The sequence below is a fragment of the Pezoporus flaviventris genome, unplaced genomic scaffold (assembly GCF_033815535.1).
Source record: "Pezoporus flaviventris isolate CSIRO_AGI_PZ_B2104156 unplaced genomic scaffold, CSIRO_AGI_Pfla_v1 ptg000016l, whole genome shotgun sequence".
Lineage (NCBI taxonomy): Eukaryota > Metazoa > Chordata > Aves > Psittaciformes > Psittacidae > Pezoporus > Pezoporus flaviventris.
The window spans coordinates 12,192,589-12,209,235 of NW_026892564.1; the positions used below are offsets into that span (position 1 = coordinate 12,192,589).

The window sequence follows — 16,647 nt, forward strand, 5'->3', positions numbered from 1 at the left end:
TACAGAAACATCAGCATGGACAAACCTGAGGCATTTATGAACAGGGATATTTTCCCCTCTTTAGTTCATTAAATTTAGGTGAAGAAGTAATTGCCAGACAAAAATCACAACTGAAACACCCTGACTGAAGGGACTGCTTTATAAACCAGCTGTTTGAAAGGAGTTTGAGATGTCAGAAAATGCTTTCCCACTGTTCCTACCCTATATAATGTTTTTGTAGAAAAAGGATATTTTTTTCTCTGATCCCCTCTTCAATTCTATAAGCTATTTTGCATTTCTGACTAGATGTAATCTATAGACATGTGATGTACAGCGAGTATTCGAGAGAATTCTTTCCCTTTGTCATTAAAAGTATTTAAATTCACTGTTATGAAGTAGTAACAGTTTCACAGCATGGCTCTTGGAGCAGCATTTCTATGGAACAACTAAAAATTATAACAAAGTTGCACTCCAACAGAAGAAAGCATTTTCAATTAGACTTACTAAAAAAAATAATCTCTGTACTGTATTTTAAGAGCAACACTAATCAGAATAAACTCACCTGTTCCATTAAAAATGTTACTTGATAAGGAGTTATTCATTCCAAATGCCTGATTTCTGTTCATCCCAAATCCAGACATACTGTGAAAAAAATCCAGGAAGTCAAACAAAAGGGTATACATACTTTGTAATTCCCAGTGGAAGCCATTAAGCAGAAAAAAAGCTCAAGACAATTAAGTTATTTTAAGCTTAAGCAACTCCCATTAGCCTAAACTCAGTTTTTAATGATTTTCCTTTATACTTCTGAAAACTCTGAGCAGCAGCAGCAGGCACTGCTCAATCAAGACAACTCGAATGACTTCAAGTTAACTTGGTTTTTTTAATTGCCACTGTGTCTTCAGACATCTGTCAATCAACAACTTATGGCAAACTTGATTTTTACTCAATAATTTAATATAGAAAAATGAAGCAGTAGTAAATGCAATAGTGCAAAGTCAGGCAGCAATCCATTCATTTGCAGGTGTGAAGCTGGATCATGGAAGGGATCAAGTTTGTAATGACTCAGTTGTAAGCTGATCAGTTATGGTGTCCAATCATCATCATGTATATATGGTACTACTATGAGCATAGGGATGGTCTCTGCAACACAAGGACACCAACTATATTAAAGTTTCATATAGTCAGGCAAAAACATTTGAAGACATCTAAATATCATATAGGACAACTATGGTTGGAAAGGCACCCTCCAAATGATCCACTTCCTTCTGTACAAGATGGATATGTTGAGAAGCCCAAAGGTAGGTCCCAGCTGAGTGAAATTCTGAATTTCTGCCCTGTTTGAAATCACAACATGTATTTTTTTCCCCATAACAGGATGGAAGTTGATGTTTTAGCAGTTTCTGTAACTAAAAATGGCAAACGTTCTCCTAGTGGAAATTTTCCCTACAGGGTCTTTTCCCACAGTTACAAATCTGAAGCATTTAATTTCAACTTGAAATAGCCAAAAAAGCTTCATTTTGGATTGAACTATCAAGAAAGGGAACAGCTAGCCAAGACTGGTCCTGTCCTGCCCTGCTTCCTCAAGGTGGTGGGTTTGAAAGATATCCAGATCTTTGATACCTCAACATGTCTGAAGAAACACATTCCTGGTACCATCTGGGAATTCTAGACTAGGTGAGAGCACCAAAAGGATACAACTCTATCTTGAGGGTATATAATTGAGCCTTATGACAGATCACATTTCTCATGCAAGGGTGTTTTTGTTTGTTTCTTTCTTTTTAGATTAGAAATAACCATGTTAAGAGTTGCAGGGATAACTACTGCTATCCTGGTATAGGTTAATAAACTGTGGAATATGAAATTGTCATTGTCCCAGTCGTATTTCCTTCTCAATTTGTAAAAGTTACAGTTTCTTGAAAATGATAAGCAATGCAAACAGTGAAAGATGAGTATTTTCATTCAAATGGCCCTATAGACAGGGATTTTATCATCTACCCTACAGCCGAATGGTATTTAAATGAGTACTTTCTATACATATTTCAATCTCCAAAATCGTTGTCCTCTGCGTGCAGAATTTTTAAGTATATTACCATTTCAACCTTTTGTGATATTCAGGTTTTAAAAAACCTTTAAAATTTAAAATTATCTTTTTATATTACCTTTTTTTAATCTTTGTATCTTTACAAAGGCAAATTCTATGTAATCAGAAGCAAGACACAAAGTCTTCTTCTACTCCAAGAACATACACCACTACTAAAAAAAATCTCTATTGCTGTAACTCATAAAAGCATCTTTAAGTCTGTTTCAGTGTGAAACCACAGAACTACATAGCCTGACCAAGCTTTAGATAGCTGCTGACCTTAGTCCTTTACCCATTTTGTAAAACATTAGATTGGGTTAGAGGTGGCACCTGACTCCCATGAGCTTGTTTGTGCTCCACGTAAGAGTCAGTCTCCTAGGGAAGGCCTGAAGGGAGAAAAAGGACACAACTGGGAGCACACAGATTGTGAGGGTGTGGAATGAAGCCTGGAAAGCAGTCAGCTGTGCAAAGCTGTGACAACACACACTAAATAATTAGAATTGACACACTTTTTACTACAAGTTTATCAGTATGAACTAAGCATAAATACAGCATCAAAACACAGTTAAAGCCTAATGAGTTATGTTAGAATCCTGCCCAGAGTTAGAAAGGGCAGAAGTGATGGAGAAGCTTTAGGCAAATGACCACTAAATTTTTAAACAAATGGCAAACCACTGTCTGTATTATTCCAGAATTTAAAGATGTAAAATTCTAGGTCCCCACTGTGTCTGAATCAGTTAATTATTTTTCCACAGTAACTACTGTGTTTTTAAATCTTGCCACATTTCTTCCCAAACTCACAGATGAATCGTCTTTAAATGGATTCATATACCCAAACATCCAAGATATGTTTCAAAACCAAACTTGGGAACACAAGAGAAACACTACATATTTTAAAGAAGCAACAGTAGAAATTCAGTAGCCAGAAACAGGATTTAGCTTAAAGGCCTCAATAAGCTTGTATGAATATCAAAAGCATCTTCAAAGTTTATTGCCAGGAGACGAGAACAGATGAAGCAGCTTTTGAGCTTTGTTCTAATTCCATTAGATTTCCAGAGCAGCATTTAAACATGTCCGTGACTGTACAGGGACAGTCCAACTAAATAGTCTTACCTGTTCACAGTAAAAGGTTGTCGAGAGGGTTGCTGCTTTGGCATACATATTATGCTTGGAGAACTTCTGTTGGGGCTGCCTAACCCTGAACTGCTCATGCTGTTTGTCCTGCTGGGAATTCCAATGCCCTGACCAACCTGGGAGTGGTTCATCATATTCCTAGGATTCATAGGCAATATCCCCCTGAAAGAGAAAAACCATCCACAGAGATGAATCTCTACAATAGTATTTGGTTACTCATTTAGATTACTAACCTAGGATGGACTCTGAGCTGTTGTAACTTAATTTGTGCTTAGTGTCAATACGGCATGTTTGGATTATTCTCTATAATTAATGTAGTTTTGGATTTCTTCAGAAATACCAGATGACCCATTACATGCTAACCAAGTCCTTGGTCAAGTTTAGATATATATTTAAGTATTATGCATTTGAACTGGTGTTACAGCTCCTTTTTTAGCAAGCACTTCAGACCTACTACCTTCTTAATATTCTTATACAGTGTATGATATTGATACAAAAACTTTAACTGTACATTTACAAGAACAATAAAAAAAAACAGCCTCTTATATTCTGAAGCAGAATTTGCCAGCAATTTGTCTTTTACATAAAAAAAAAATCAAATACTGTCTTACAGGAAGTCCTTACTGTTTAACAGTATTATTTCCCTAACACACACAATGGTCAACAGAAACTACTTTTCTTCTTTTTTAATTAAACAGATTGTAAAGTAGTTGAGGCAAAATATGCAGAACATTTAACAAGAGCTCTGCAGAAAGACACAATGCCAGAAATATCGGCTAACAATAAATACCTGCTCGGAGATGGAGGCGTATGAAGTGACATTGTTGGTACCCCTGTTGTTGGCGTTACGTGGCTCGGTAACTGAGTGCCTTGTGATAAGCTGCGATTTAACTGAGGGGTATTGTTGCTCATTCCCCTCATTGGAAGGCCTAGTGCACCTATTGAAAAAAAATTCAGAGGGGTGGAGATATAGAGCAATCAGGAACAAAGTCTTCTCCATCAGGTGTAGATGGAAACAATTTATGCTGACAACCTACAAAAAAGTGTAAAGACTGAAGGAAAGTGCACTGTGAAATCTAGGTCCCTCTTTGCACAGTAGAAGCTCAATTATCTCAAATTTAGCCCCATTTCTGTTAAATATTAGAAAGGCTCTTTAAGGAATTTCTGTGAGCAGCTAGCAAAATTTTGTTTCCTTTGAGATGTACACTGTAGAGAATGGTTCAGTTTTGAGCTTTTTGATAAGGACATGAAAATCTGTAATTATCTCAAAAAAGGCAGCATTTTGAGAAAATTAGTAACTGCACTCAAGAAACATGTTGATTACTTCTGCATAAACTGGTATATATTTGGCCAGTATTTCAAACACAGATCTGTCTTGAACACTGATCTGGTCTTGTTAAAAATTAAGCAAACCTCCAATAAAAAAAGTTATGACTGTTTAGTTAATAATAACATTGTTTTTAGGACAACAAAAGCAACATTTTAGGCTGTAAAGTTTAAGTTGCTTCTATTTGGTAACACAGGTTCAGTGCTCACAATCAAGTTCAATCATTTAAGAAAAGAAAGCAAGCAAAATTTTAACTGCCCTCTATTGGTGTTTACAAATAATCAGATTTTTAACATTATGATCAGAAGTGTTTTCTACACAAAGAGTTGGGTGTGACAGTATAAAGTAAGCACTTCAGTGAGACAAAAAAAGAAATTAACTCAGAAGGGCAAAAGACAACCAGTTGCTACCCTGTCTTAGACTGTCCAAAACCTGTTCCTTGTCATTCTCACATACCTTTTCCACATTTGTTTTCAAACCTAAACAATTCTATGATTCTAAGTTTTGGAATGATGCTCAAAGACAAGAAAAACTCATAGTGCAACACATCAGTAGAAACAAACTTGGCATCTAAAAGTGATGGCTATCAGCAACGGTCTCTATTGCTTCAGCATAAGGCTGCTGAGGTAGACTCACAGAACTTAAATCTTTTATCTTGCAGACCAAATAAAAGACAAATTTCAATGAATGAGCACTCTCCCATGATACATCACCCTTGCAGAACAGGTGAATATGCCAGCGTATAATGTGATTAAATACTAAGAGTGCAACGAACAGACAGCATATGCTCAAGTTATCATCATGGACAAGGTCTACAGAAACATCCCATCATTCAGCTCTCACATTTTAAGAGCTGCTGCCTGTCCATGTCCTTCCCTACAAATTGCAACCCAAGAAGTGTGCAGTAACACACACACTACTTCTTAATCTGAATTAATGGAGGTAAATTTGACTTGCAATAACAAGCCTCCTAAGACTTCATTAAATGTCAATTATATCAAGGTGTTCACTGTAAATATTTTGGCAATTTGCTGCAACAGAATCATTTTGATGAATATAAATATATATTAAAAATATTTCACACTGATTAACAATTACATGAAATTTTAAAAATAAAGTAGTAAATAAAAAATGTATACACCTCCAAACTAGATACAGCAGACTGAAAAACATGATTTCAATAGGTTAATTTTGTGCAAGCATTTGCTTCAGCAAAGCCAGTTTTATGCTAATGGTTACTTCTTGCTGTTGGCAATCTTTAAACTAGATTCTTTAATGTGTAGGGCTGTTACAGTGAAGCAGAACCATATTCCTGTGCTGGCAAGTAGGGGCAGCTGAAATATTTGCCATAAGAAGGAAAAAAAAAAAAAAGTATCTTTTTTTCCTTGTGCTTCCTTTTTCCACTTTTTTACTTGAAAAAAGAGATCTGCATGGGCTGTATTGGAGGCTGGTCAATGAAGTGGCCAATTTCCTGCCTAATAGTTAAGTTTAGGCTACATTAACAATATAACAGGACATCTTGCTTAATGACTGACAGCTACCAATCTAAAAGCACACAGGCATTATTAGCTTTGTTGTTCCTTGAAGTATTTTAATCATAAGCATTGACTTCAACACGGAAGTTTCTTGCCCTTTTTTCTCAGTATTTGGTAGAAACTGAACCCTGACAGTATTTACTTTCTAGTTTCTAGCCATGCATGTCTCCACATTAGAGAGATTGTATCTCTAGGCACCATAACCGAATGAACAATAAAGCTGAAAAAGGTTAACCTTAAAAATAAACAACAAGTATCTATGATAAAGAGAATGAACAAACTACTTTGGTATCTTTATTCAGTTGAGGCTGAAAGGTTCAATAGTGCTAGATTGAGGACCCCAAAAGCAAAGAGCCAAATAATGACTCTCAGACTGGCCAGAAATTGTTCATAGAAATCTCAGCAGCATAACCAAATGTCAGTGTATATTACCTGGTCACTCACTGACAGCCACTGAGACAGTAAAAAACAAAAACAAGAACAAAACCACTGTATTTTTAAATTTGAAGAAAGCCAAGAATTTGTGAAGGCCACACATCTAGCAGACAATGCTTTTAGCTTATCCAGATGAAGTCTATACTCTCTAAAGCAGGCTGAACTTTTTTCTTAGAATCCAAGTCAGATGCACTTGGCAAGAAAGTTGCAAACATTCAAAAGTGTATAGTGATAAAAGAGAGATGTTCACAAATCCCTTTTACTTGTGTAACTGTACCTAACTCAGATATTCTGAGCCACTTTCTGCATACATCTCTCGGTTACAAGGAGGTTCAGCTCTCAAGGCTGGCCCTAAAGTTAGCTGGCTAGCAATACACACTGTGCCTGTTACTTTATAGGTCTTCTATTTCAACAGTATACACAAGAGTGTCAGATACAGAAAATAATCTTCAAGGTGTGGGAAAGATAAAACCAGTGGTGCCAGCATGCAATAATCTTACTGGCATAGTTCTTTGCCAAATGCGAGCTGCCAAGCATGTACAGAAGATTTAATTTGCTCCTGTTGAGCATGAAATATCAGTTATAATTTAAGCTATAATTTCCTTCTATTCCTTACATATTTTTCTGACTAGGTTCATTTTGGCCCAGCTCACTTAACTCAGTTTTTACTTCAGAGTCACAGTTACATCACAGACATTCTTTATAGGATTATATTTGGGTATTTAACAGCTATACAGCGTCAATATGACACTCTGCATACTAAACACTGCAAAAATACATATTAAGCAAAGCAAAAATGTCTCTTAAAAAGAAAAAAAAAACCCGAAACACAACTAAGGAGACATACTACTGTTTTTACAATCACCAGAAAAAAAAAAAAAGCCGTATGCACGTTCTCTATCCGAAGAGCATGAAACTGTAACTTGTTTAGCATAAAACAAATCATCAAATAAAAAGAATTCTTACTTTGTTGCCCGTATAAACTTGCCCCAAACTGAGACAGCTGACCTGATGTTGATGGTGATGCCAGCATCTAAAATGCAAGAATAAAAGATTATTAAAGACACAAAGATATTGTGCTTTTTTGCTCTGACAGTTTACAACTGTAAAATTAACAGTATATGACATGTAAAGTCATAAGTTTTTATTGACATGTATAAAACCAGACTTTCTTCTACTGGCGATAAATAGCACAGAGGAAGAAGATAAATGCTTTCAGTTTTAACTCCCTTGTAGCGAAGAGATCCATCTTTACAGAAGGAATAATCAGTTATTTAAATCAGATGTAGGGTTATTTTCCCATGCAAAACATGCATCAGACAAGCAGTGCAATCCCTGCTCAATGTAGTAATATCAAACTTTGCACTTGCTGTTATCAGTTACAGTAGCAAAAGGTGGGAAATGAGTGCTAGGTAACAGGTATATAGAAACAGATACGAACTTCAAATAAGATTCCAATGTTAGAATTATAATGTACTGCCCTAAGAGCTGGTTTGTATACACCATATGAGTAAGTAAGATGTACTAATGTCAGAAATAATTGCTCCTGCTCTATTATGCCCACTTTGGAGACATCACAGTTCATCAAATGTTTCCATTAATCCTTCTTTGTCGACTTTCAGACAGGACATGTTTGCATACTCCAAAAAGAAGGCAACTGCGGTAGGGACATAGTGCCAGATTTCCAGTCATTGTTGTAGGAGGAAAAGAATAAACTAATGATTCTATGATTCCATTCTCCATGCTGCCACAGAAGGCATTCATAAATTTGAGAAAACAGGAAATTTAGGGCGAATATTTGGGGAAAAAGTCCTTTGCAATCCTAAGAAAAGTTAAGCACTGAAACATCCCTCCCTGGATGTTTTTAAAGACCAGATTAGACATTCATCAACATAAGGTATAGCTGATTGTCACTCGGAGCAAGAACAGGTTATTTATTAGTTGACCTAATCCTTCCAGCTCACAATCTTGTATGCTACTCATACTTGGTGACCCATAGGCAAATGTCTGCTTGTTTAGCGCAGTAGTCTGGACTTGGACTGAATTTTACGATAGTTTCAAGGAAAGGAATGCCTGGATTCTTACACCTAATGGGATTTCAAGCTTTTTCAACTTGAGAGTAAAGAATTCAAATCAAAATAACTTTTCCTATAATAAACTTCAAACTGCTTTGTTGACTTGACAGATGCAAAATTCAAACAAACCTTATAAACTGCATCAGCCCTTCCAACCCAAACCATTCCATGATTCTAAGCTAGTTGCCTATAATGGGGCCAAGTCTAGATGGTAGAAATGAGAAAGACGATGTGCAGGATAGACACCAAATACCAAAAGTAACATTCTTGTCTGTAAACCACAAAGTATTTATGATTTTCTGGATACATACAGAACGCCAGAGAAGAGAAATGATAGCAGACAATTATTGTAGACCATCAGAAAAAGTGTGAGTAATATCACCCCAAAATACTACATGCTTATACATATTTTGAACAAAGTACATATATTTGAGAGGAACTACAGCAATTAGCATCCACAGTTGCATATACAACAGGTCTGAAATACTAAGACTTTTTTTCTGCTTCCTGTAGAAAAAAAAAAAACAAACACCCCCCCCCCCAAAAAAAAAAAAACAAACCCAAACAGAAAAAACAAACCAAAATAAATAAAAAAAAACACCAAACCTAACATATATGCCAAACTGGACCAAAGTTCTCCTTCCTTAGTGAAGAACTAGCTGTGAACAAAAAGAACACTTCAAATAACTACCAGTGGCTTCAGCTCAGCACTTACATAGCCAAATTCACAAGCCACATCTGCATTAGCAAGTAATGCAGGCAGAGAGGAATGCATTTGTAAAACAAACAAGTTGGCCCTGAGGGCCTAACATACATACTGTATTTATTTCTAACTAAGCTGTGACTAAGACACCTGATGCCATGGAGTTAGTGAAGAGAACCTGATGCCTGTTAGTGAAGAGAACATATCTGGTGCACTCCTGGAGCACCTCTTCCAACCTGTTTTGATCCAGAAGGAATTGAATTCACTCACACCCAGACTGCTCTACAACATGAACCAAGCATGCTGAAGAACGGACACTTGGGAGACAGGCTTCAAAAGCACATTCCCCACCCAAACTAACAAGCTGATGTTTGTTAAACATTGATAAAACAAGCTGATACAGTAAAAAACATTCAACAAGTTGGAAAACCCCAGAGCATGCTGCAAGGTTTGGCAAACTGTAATTGTATGGAAAAAAAAAAACAAAAAGAGAAAAAGTTCTGAGGCACCTTCAGAAAAAAAAAAACAAAACAAAACAAAACCAACCAGACACTGAGATAGAACCAACAGTCAAAAAGCACTAATAGCTTTGGTGGGACAAGTAAGCAAAACTGTTAAGCCAAAAAGAAGATCCCATAAGAACAGCTGCTCAGGGCATTCAAAAATTGCTGTGATGGCATGTGATAGAATCAGCAGAAGATGATACAAACATCAGCATAAAAATCTTTTATTTATGTTAACTTGGATTAAAAAAATAAAAATATCCCAGACCTAAGAGGTACTAGATTACTTGAAAGAGAGGAAAAAGAATCCCACCTCTTCTACACTACTAAGTGATTTTCTACTACTAAGTACTTTAAGCTACAGTTAAAAGGAAAGGCAAATAATAGTTAATGAACACTGCTTACTACAAATTGGATTTTCTTTTGAAATATTGCAAAGTAGGTCACATATACTGTGCCATTTGCTTTCACATTAGAAGTTAATTGCAAAGTGACTTGTAGAGAGACCATTACTGAAAACCGTAATAAAGGCCCAGTATTACATTCAGTAAGTCTAACAAATAGTGTTAAAGTCAAAACATACTTGGACCACAAAAGATAACAACTCACAAGAAGAAGTAAATAAAAATTTCTGTGGATCTGTTCCAGGCCGATTAAATGCATCACTTCTGAAATTCCATGCAGAAGGAATATGCTGTATGGGTATCTCACTTGTTCTCTTCTTAGTTTACTTTGTAATACGCCAAAAAACACTCCCCAGTGTTTTTTGTGTCACAGACAAGTAAGGGGCAGTTTGAATTTTGTCTTTTTATTTCTATTATTATTTCCATATAACTAAGGTTAACAACAAAACTAAATTAGCTAAAACCTCAACCTAGCCTAACATGACCTTTATTTGCATTCACAAAGCCTGGGCAACTATTATAGCCTACTCAAACTTGGTCTACCAGAGGTAATGAAGATTCAAGACACACGGTATCGGTAGTATTAAAAACATTCCTTTGGGCATTCTGCAATCATTATTTTATCTGACTGGACTACTAGCCACACAACACAAAACCTAACAGCTCTCCAGGAGCTGTACCTGCAAGAGTGGCTGGAAATCGCTCTTGAATTTCTTTTAGTCTACAACAGCCGAAGGTCATGATAACCTGAATAAAAACCAAACCAGTCTAACCTTAAGGTGACTAAAGCCTCTTGCTGCTGGCAAGATCATTATTTTAGGAAAAAAATGCCAAGAATTACACCTGTAGCAACCTTTGAAAAACAAAATTTACCAGAAGACTGAAATCACACCAGCAAACAGCATATTCTAGCAGTATGTGTACAATATCAACTTTTTAAAACCAGTAACTAATAATCCTCAATCGAGTCAAGACCTTGTGTAGCATGAAGGGTGCACTTTATTCTGCTAGTGTATGGAAGAACCAATGATCAGTGCTAGCAGACTGAAGAACTAAGTGGATGACAGTCAACTAGGATGTGAACATCATTTTACTCACAAATCTCAAACAGTTCTGATCATGGAAGATTCTGCATCTAAACTCAAACCGATGATCGAAGCAGACGGCCAAATTTTTCTGGACTGGTCCACACCAAAATTCAGTTGCAATGTGCTATCAGGCAACTTCCTATGCCTAGTGACAAATGAGATTTTACTTTAACTACTTTCATTACCTCTTGATGGGTTTACTGCAATTAAGTTCATGTAAGAGTGCCAAGAACCTCAAGGAAACAGCACCAGCAACTGTTTAAACTGTGTAAACCTGACGCAGTTTACACCCCTCTGGGGAGACTGTCAAACACAGGCTGTAGCCTTCCTGCAAGTAGAGGGAGGTAGGGGGAAGAGACCCAGTAGCCTCTCCCAAGCAAAGTCCCAACTTATGGCAAGGAGAGCTGCCTGTCACTGTAACTGGTGTGCTAGCACACCTCGGCATGGTAGCACCAAGAAATCTCAGTAAAGCAACACTTCTGCCAAGGCTATTACATTACGCAGTTATAGCTTAAAGCTACTTCCTTAAACGCAAGGCAAGCCAAAGTGAAAATACATCAGTCCAGCGCTACAAAGTCAACTCCTAAAAGCAAACTGTGTTAGAATAAGCAAGTAAGCCTCTGAGTAATATTTGGCCCAATAAATGATGGGTTTCTCACAGGTGCAAACAGCATCATTTTGTATTTGCACTGCTTTATTTCTGGTATCTGCCATCTGTGCTGCATTATTTAATAATAAACCAGCTGACCCTTAGCCTGAAAAGAAAAAAGTGTTACACTGAGGTAAAAAATAATAAATCAAGCTAGCAAATAACAGACAGAGAAACTGCACAGATTTTTTCTTTACTTTGGCAGGTTTTCAGGAGTATTATTAGTCCTCCTCTGGGTGAAAAACTACCTTTTAATACAGTGCTCACAAAATTCCCATGTTAGAAGAAAATATTTCAAATCTCAAAATCAGAGATGAGTGGAGACATTTGAAAGCCTTATTATTGCAGAGGAAAACTGGTTTTGATATAAATCATTTGTGAAATATAAGTCCAAACAATACTGAAAAATAAATGAAATCTTATTCAGACTTTCAGAGTTCACCATTATGGTTGTGATGGTCTGCCACCAGCTGCACTTGTGGTGGTCTGTACCAGTTGCACCAGAAGCACAAGGAGATAGAAATGCACTGTTGTTGTCAGCAGTATCTCAAGATCTTAAAAGGGAAGATGTTGCTACTGAATGACACTATTAACGTAAGGTTAACGCAGCTATTAAAGTAAAACTCTAAAACCAAATTCTCTCTGTGCAGATACATTCAGTTTGATGGTACAGTGTATTAATAAGCCAAAAAGAGTACTGAAAAATCACTGAAAGCTGTCACAAAAAAATGCCATAAGCAATCAAAAACTAGGACAATAAAGGAAATATTTCAATGAAATAACCAGTTGCATATGAAAAACAACTAAAAACCCCCAAGAAAACACCCCGAAACGAAGCAACCAAAGCCACCCACACTCTTGAGCACATAAACCACTAATGTTACAATAAAGCATGTTCAGTGAATTGAGTTATTGTATAAGAAACCATAACCTCCCCCTTCTAGAAAAGGCAGATGATTTTATGTATGGAATTAATCTGGTCCAAAGAACCACTTCAAATGCTAAAGCTGTCACACAGAAACTATTATATGTCGGTGATTTAAATGGAGATGCAGTAAAATACAGCTTTTAGATGAAGTACAGAAACAACATCTGCCACAGTCATTTAGTTTTTCTATTAAAAAAAATTAATCTAAATACAAACTCAATCATAGTGAAAATTATATACTACAGTCATCAATTGCAAAATTAATTTCCGAAAGTGATGTGAAATAACTAAGATACATACTTTCTGCAAACTGTGTGACAGAATACAAAACCCCATTTTTCCCCTCTAGGTAAATTTAGTTTATCATGTATTATTTTATTTGATAAACACATCTGGGCTGCATTTCAGATTCTAAACTTTTTGCTCTTTCTTCACACTTTATTATGAAAATGCAAGCTATAGGTAGAATGGCAACAAGCTCTGAAAGTGTAAATTGCATGAAAACGCAAAGACTCCCTCAGTTTGTTTCAAATCTCATCCCTTGCAAGTGCTTCCAGCTGTTTTCATTAATGGCATTGCAAATTTCATTAATTTAAAGTTTGGTTTTGTTTTCTTAAAAAAAAAAAACCAAAACAAAAACCCCATACTACGTACTCACTGAAAGATGCAAAGAATGTTTAATCACACTCTGGAAAGGTAAAAAGCAACTCTTGCTTTGCAACCCACACTTCAAAGAAAAAAGCTTAAGCCATGTGTTTCTCAAAGCAAGCAGAGCAAAGCAACCCACCACTCAGTCAAATCTACAAGTATGTTTACATGCAAAGTAACGCATACTAAAGTATTCATTTGCCATTTATAATTAAAGACATTAGAATCATAGACTGGTTTGTGGAAGGGACCTTATAGATCATCCAATTCCAACCCCCCGACACCTTTCACTAGACCAGGTTGATCAAAGCCCCATCTAACCTGGCCTTCAATATTTCCAGGAACGAGGAATCCACAACTTCTCTCAGCAACCTGTTCCAGAGTCTCACCACCCTCCTAGTGAAGAATTTCTAATATCTTAATCTCCCAGCTGCCAGCTTAAAGCTATTCCCCATTGTCCTGTCACTACAAGCCTTTGTAAAAAGTCCCTCTCCAGATTTCTTATAGGCCCCTTTAGGTACTGGGGGGCTGCTCTAAGGTCTCCCTAGACCCTTCTCCAGGCTGAAGAACCCCAACTCTCTTGGCCTGTCTTCACAGGAGAGGTGCTCTATCCTCCAATCATCTCTGTGGCCTGCTCCGTACTTGCTCAAACAACTCCACATCTCTCCTGTGTTGGGGTCCCAGATGCAGTATTCCAGGTGGTGTGTCACAAGAGCAGAGTAGAGGGGCAGGATCACCTCCCTCGACCTGCTGGTCAAGCTCCTTTTGATGCAGCCCGGTGTACGGCTAAGTTTCTGGGCTGTGAGCACACACTGCTGGGTCATGTTGAGCCTGTCATCAACCAACACCCCCACATCCTTTTCCTCAGGGCTGCTCTCAATCCACTCTCCACACTGATCCATTTTCTTCCCAAAACAAGCCTTACTTTTTTTTTCCTCCACAAACAGATCAAGATCGAAACTATTCAGACTATGACAAGTTACGTTAATGTAAAGTAGCTCAATTCAGCCAGCCAGCAATAGTGTGAATGCTGCAACTGCTCCTGATACAAGAGGGTTCCATGGGAATTCTTAAAATACTTACACATGCAGTATCTGAAGTTAAATTATGACTAAGCTAACAAACTCTCATGCAATGACTCAGGTAAAAGCCAAGCAAGATGCCTTAGGAAACAATATACCATAGTTTTCCTTAGAATCCTAAAAAATAGCATTAGAAAGTAAACAAGCCAGCTGCAACAATGTAGTATTAGGCAACCCTAAAGCCAATGCTGTCTCAATACCGACTAAACCCTTCCACATTTAGTTTAGTCCCAAACTTAGCACGGTTCTGGATTTCTATCTCCGTGCTAAGCCAAGTCTTGTTACAGGGTTTTATCTCTTGTAAAAGTAACACCTCTTTGTAATGCCACATATTTCAAAATACAGTAAGAATTTGCTAAAGGTCTATAAATTACTTTAATGGAAGTTCACAGTAAAACGTTTTAATAACAGGTTCTGACCCCTTCGTTGCATTGCCATCATCATGTCCATTACAAGCCAAACCCACTGATGCCTTCATGTGACTGCCTCATGACAGACAAACACCTGACTGATCCATCACAGACATGCGTCTACTACATCAGGATGGAAGAAGCCTCTGGAAAGCAGGCTCCCAGAACCAACAGGCCATTTCACTGTGTTCAATATCCAAATTTGAGGACCTCCTACACCAGGAAATACAGCACCAGGCAGCTAGATTAATAGTTGCAATGAGCCAAATCTAATCTGCAGGCTACATCTTACTTGTCCCAGTTGTTAAAATACATTTGACTTCATAAGAAACCCATTTTGAAAGAACTAAGCTGCAAAACAGCATCAGGTCTCAACTGAGAAAGTCCAGATAAGTTACAACAGTAAGATGGTTCAGAGAAGAGAATATGCTCAGCAAACCAACCCATTAGAAGTGAAAATCAAAGATTCATTATTATGTTACAGCAAGCACTTTTTTATCCGCTGAGCAATTGAGAAAGTGAACAACAAAGCACTGGACCAAGAAATGGAAACAGCATTCACTGAAAAAGGTCTCCTAACTTTCTGCATAATTTGAGCAGATTTTCACTAAGAAGCATGTCTTTCTATTGTCAGATTTAGAACTGCAGTTCAGAACAACAGAAGATGCCCCAGTGCTCTGCTCTCGTGTAGGCATCTTCAATGGATTGGGCTTGACTCGTCAAACCTTGTAGAGCACTTGTATTCTTATACATGAGAAATCAAATAATTTCAGACTGAATAGGTCCCATCTTTTCTCAAAGCTTACTGTAATTTTTCCCCGCCCCTCATCTGAAGACAAGAGATTCAAAAGTATATGAAAGCTTTGATATACTGATTTCTACCATTGTCACTCTATCCAAATAAAAATACGTGTAGTCTTGCCCTCAAAATGATTTTGCTGAGTGCACAAACAGCACAAAATTGCCACAAATAAGCTCTGTAATTATTTTGTTGGCACACTGTGCATCTTGTTGTCAATTTAAGTTATAGGACTACACTTGTTTCAAGCCAAATCTTAAACTATTTTCTTACACTGTTCTATTCTCTGCAAGTTCTATAAAATATCTCATTTCTTTGCCAAAGGATTATTGACCTGGTTATCACACACAGATCCTAAGTGCAGCAGAATTCATAGACAGCATTCATGGATATAGTCTGTTCCACTTCCCTACTTAGCACAGCAAGGCTTGTGATGACTCAAGGCAAAGCCACTCATTTAGTAAAAAGGAAGCATTAGACGGCTTGAGCAAGATCTACTCTCATCTAAGGAACCATAATTTTGTGCCTAAAACAACAGACCCAAACAGCATCCGTATTTGGAAGCACTTGTGCACATGAGTAACATGCAACTTTTCCATTTCATTTACCATTATCAGTCCTGACTGTCTAGAACTGCATTCCCTAGTGAAAAAAAAGAGAAGTTAAAGAAAGCTTTTAGTTTTTAGCTACACTGAGGCTCTGAAGTAAAAATAACACGTCCTAAACTATTTGCTGCAACTTTTTTCCACTTGTAAAAAGTCTTTAAAATTAAGACAGGACCTGAGCAGCCTTAGTTGACTTCACATTTGTGTAAAGGAAATTCTTTTAAAATCCAAGTTAGCCAAAGCAACAAGTCACAAGAATACCA

At 37.1% G+C, this 16,647-nt stretch overlaps 1 protein-coding gene across 7 annotated transcripts in view; it reads right to left on the reverse strand.

Annotated features, from left to right (window-relative positions):
• The window catches only part of LOC133269990 (CCR4-NOT transcription complex subunit 2), a 91,791-nt gene that overhangs the window by 18,512 nt on the left and 56,632 nt on the right, over positions 1–16,647 (reverse strand). For 6 of the 7 annotated variants that reach the window (XM_061454805.1, XM_061454804.1, XM_061454806.1 and 3 more), the window contains 4 exons: positions 7,457–7,523; positions 3,984–4,131; positions 3,173–3,355; positions 542–621 (listed from right to left, as the gene is read on the reverse strand). In XM_061454805.1, the coding sequence (XP_061310789.1) occupies positions 542–621; positions 3,173–3,355; positions 3,984–4,131; positions 7,457–7,523 (478 nt within the window). Of the gene's footprint in view, positions 1–541; positions 622–3,172; positions 3,356–3,983; positions 4,132–7,456; positions 7,524–16,387; positions 16,422–16,647 lie in introns of all 7 variants that reach the window. The other variant, XM_061454810.1, reaches the window with a different exon arrangement.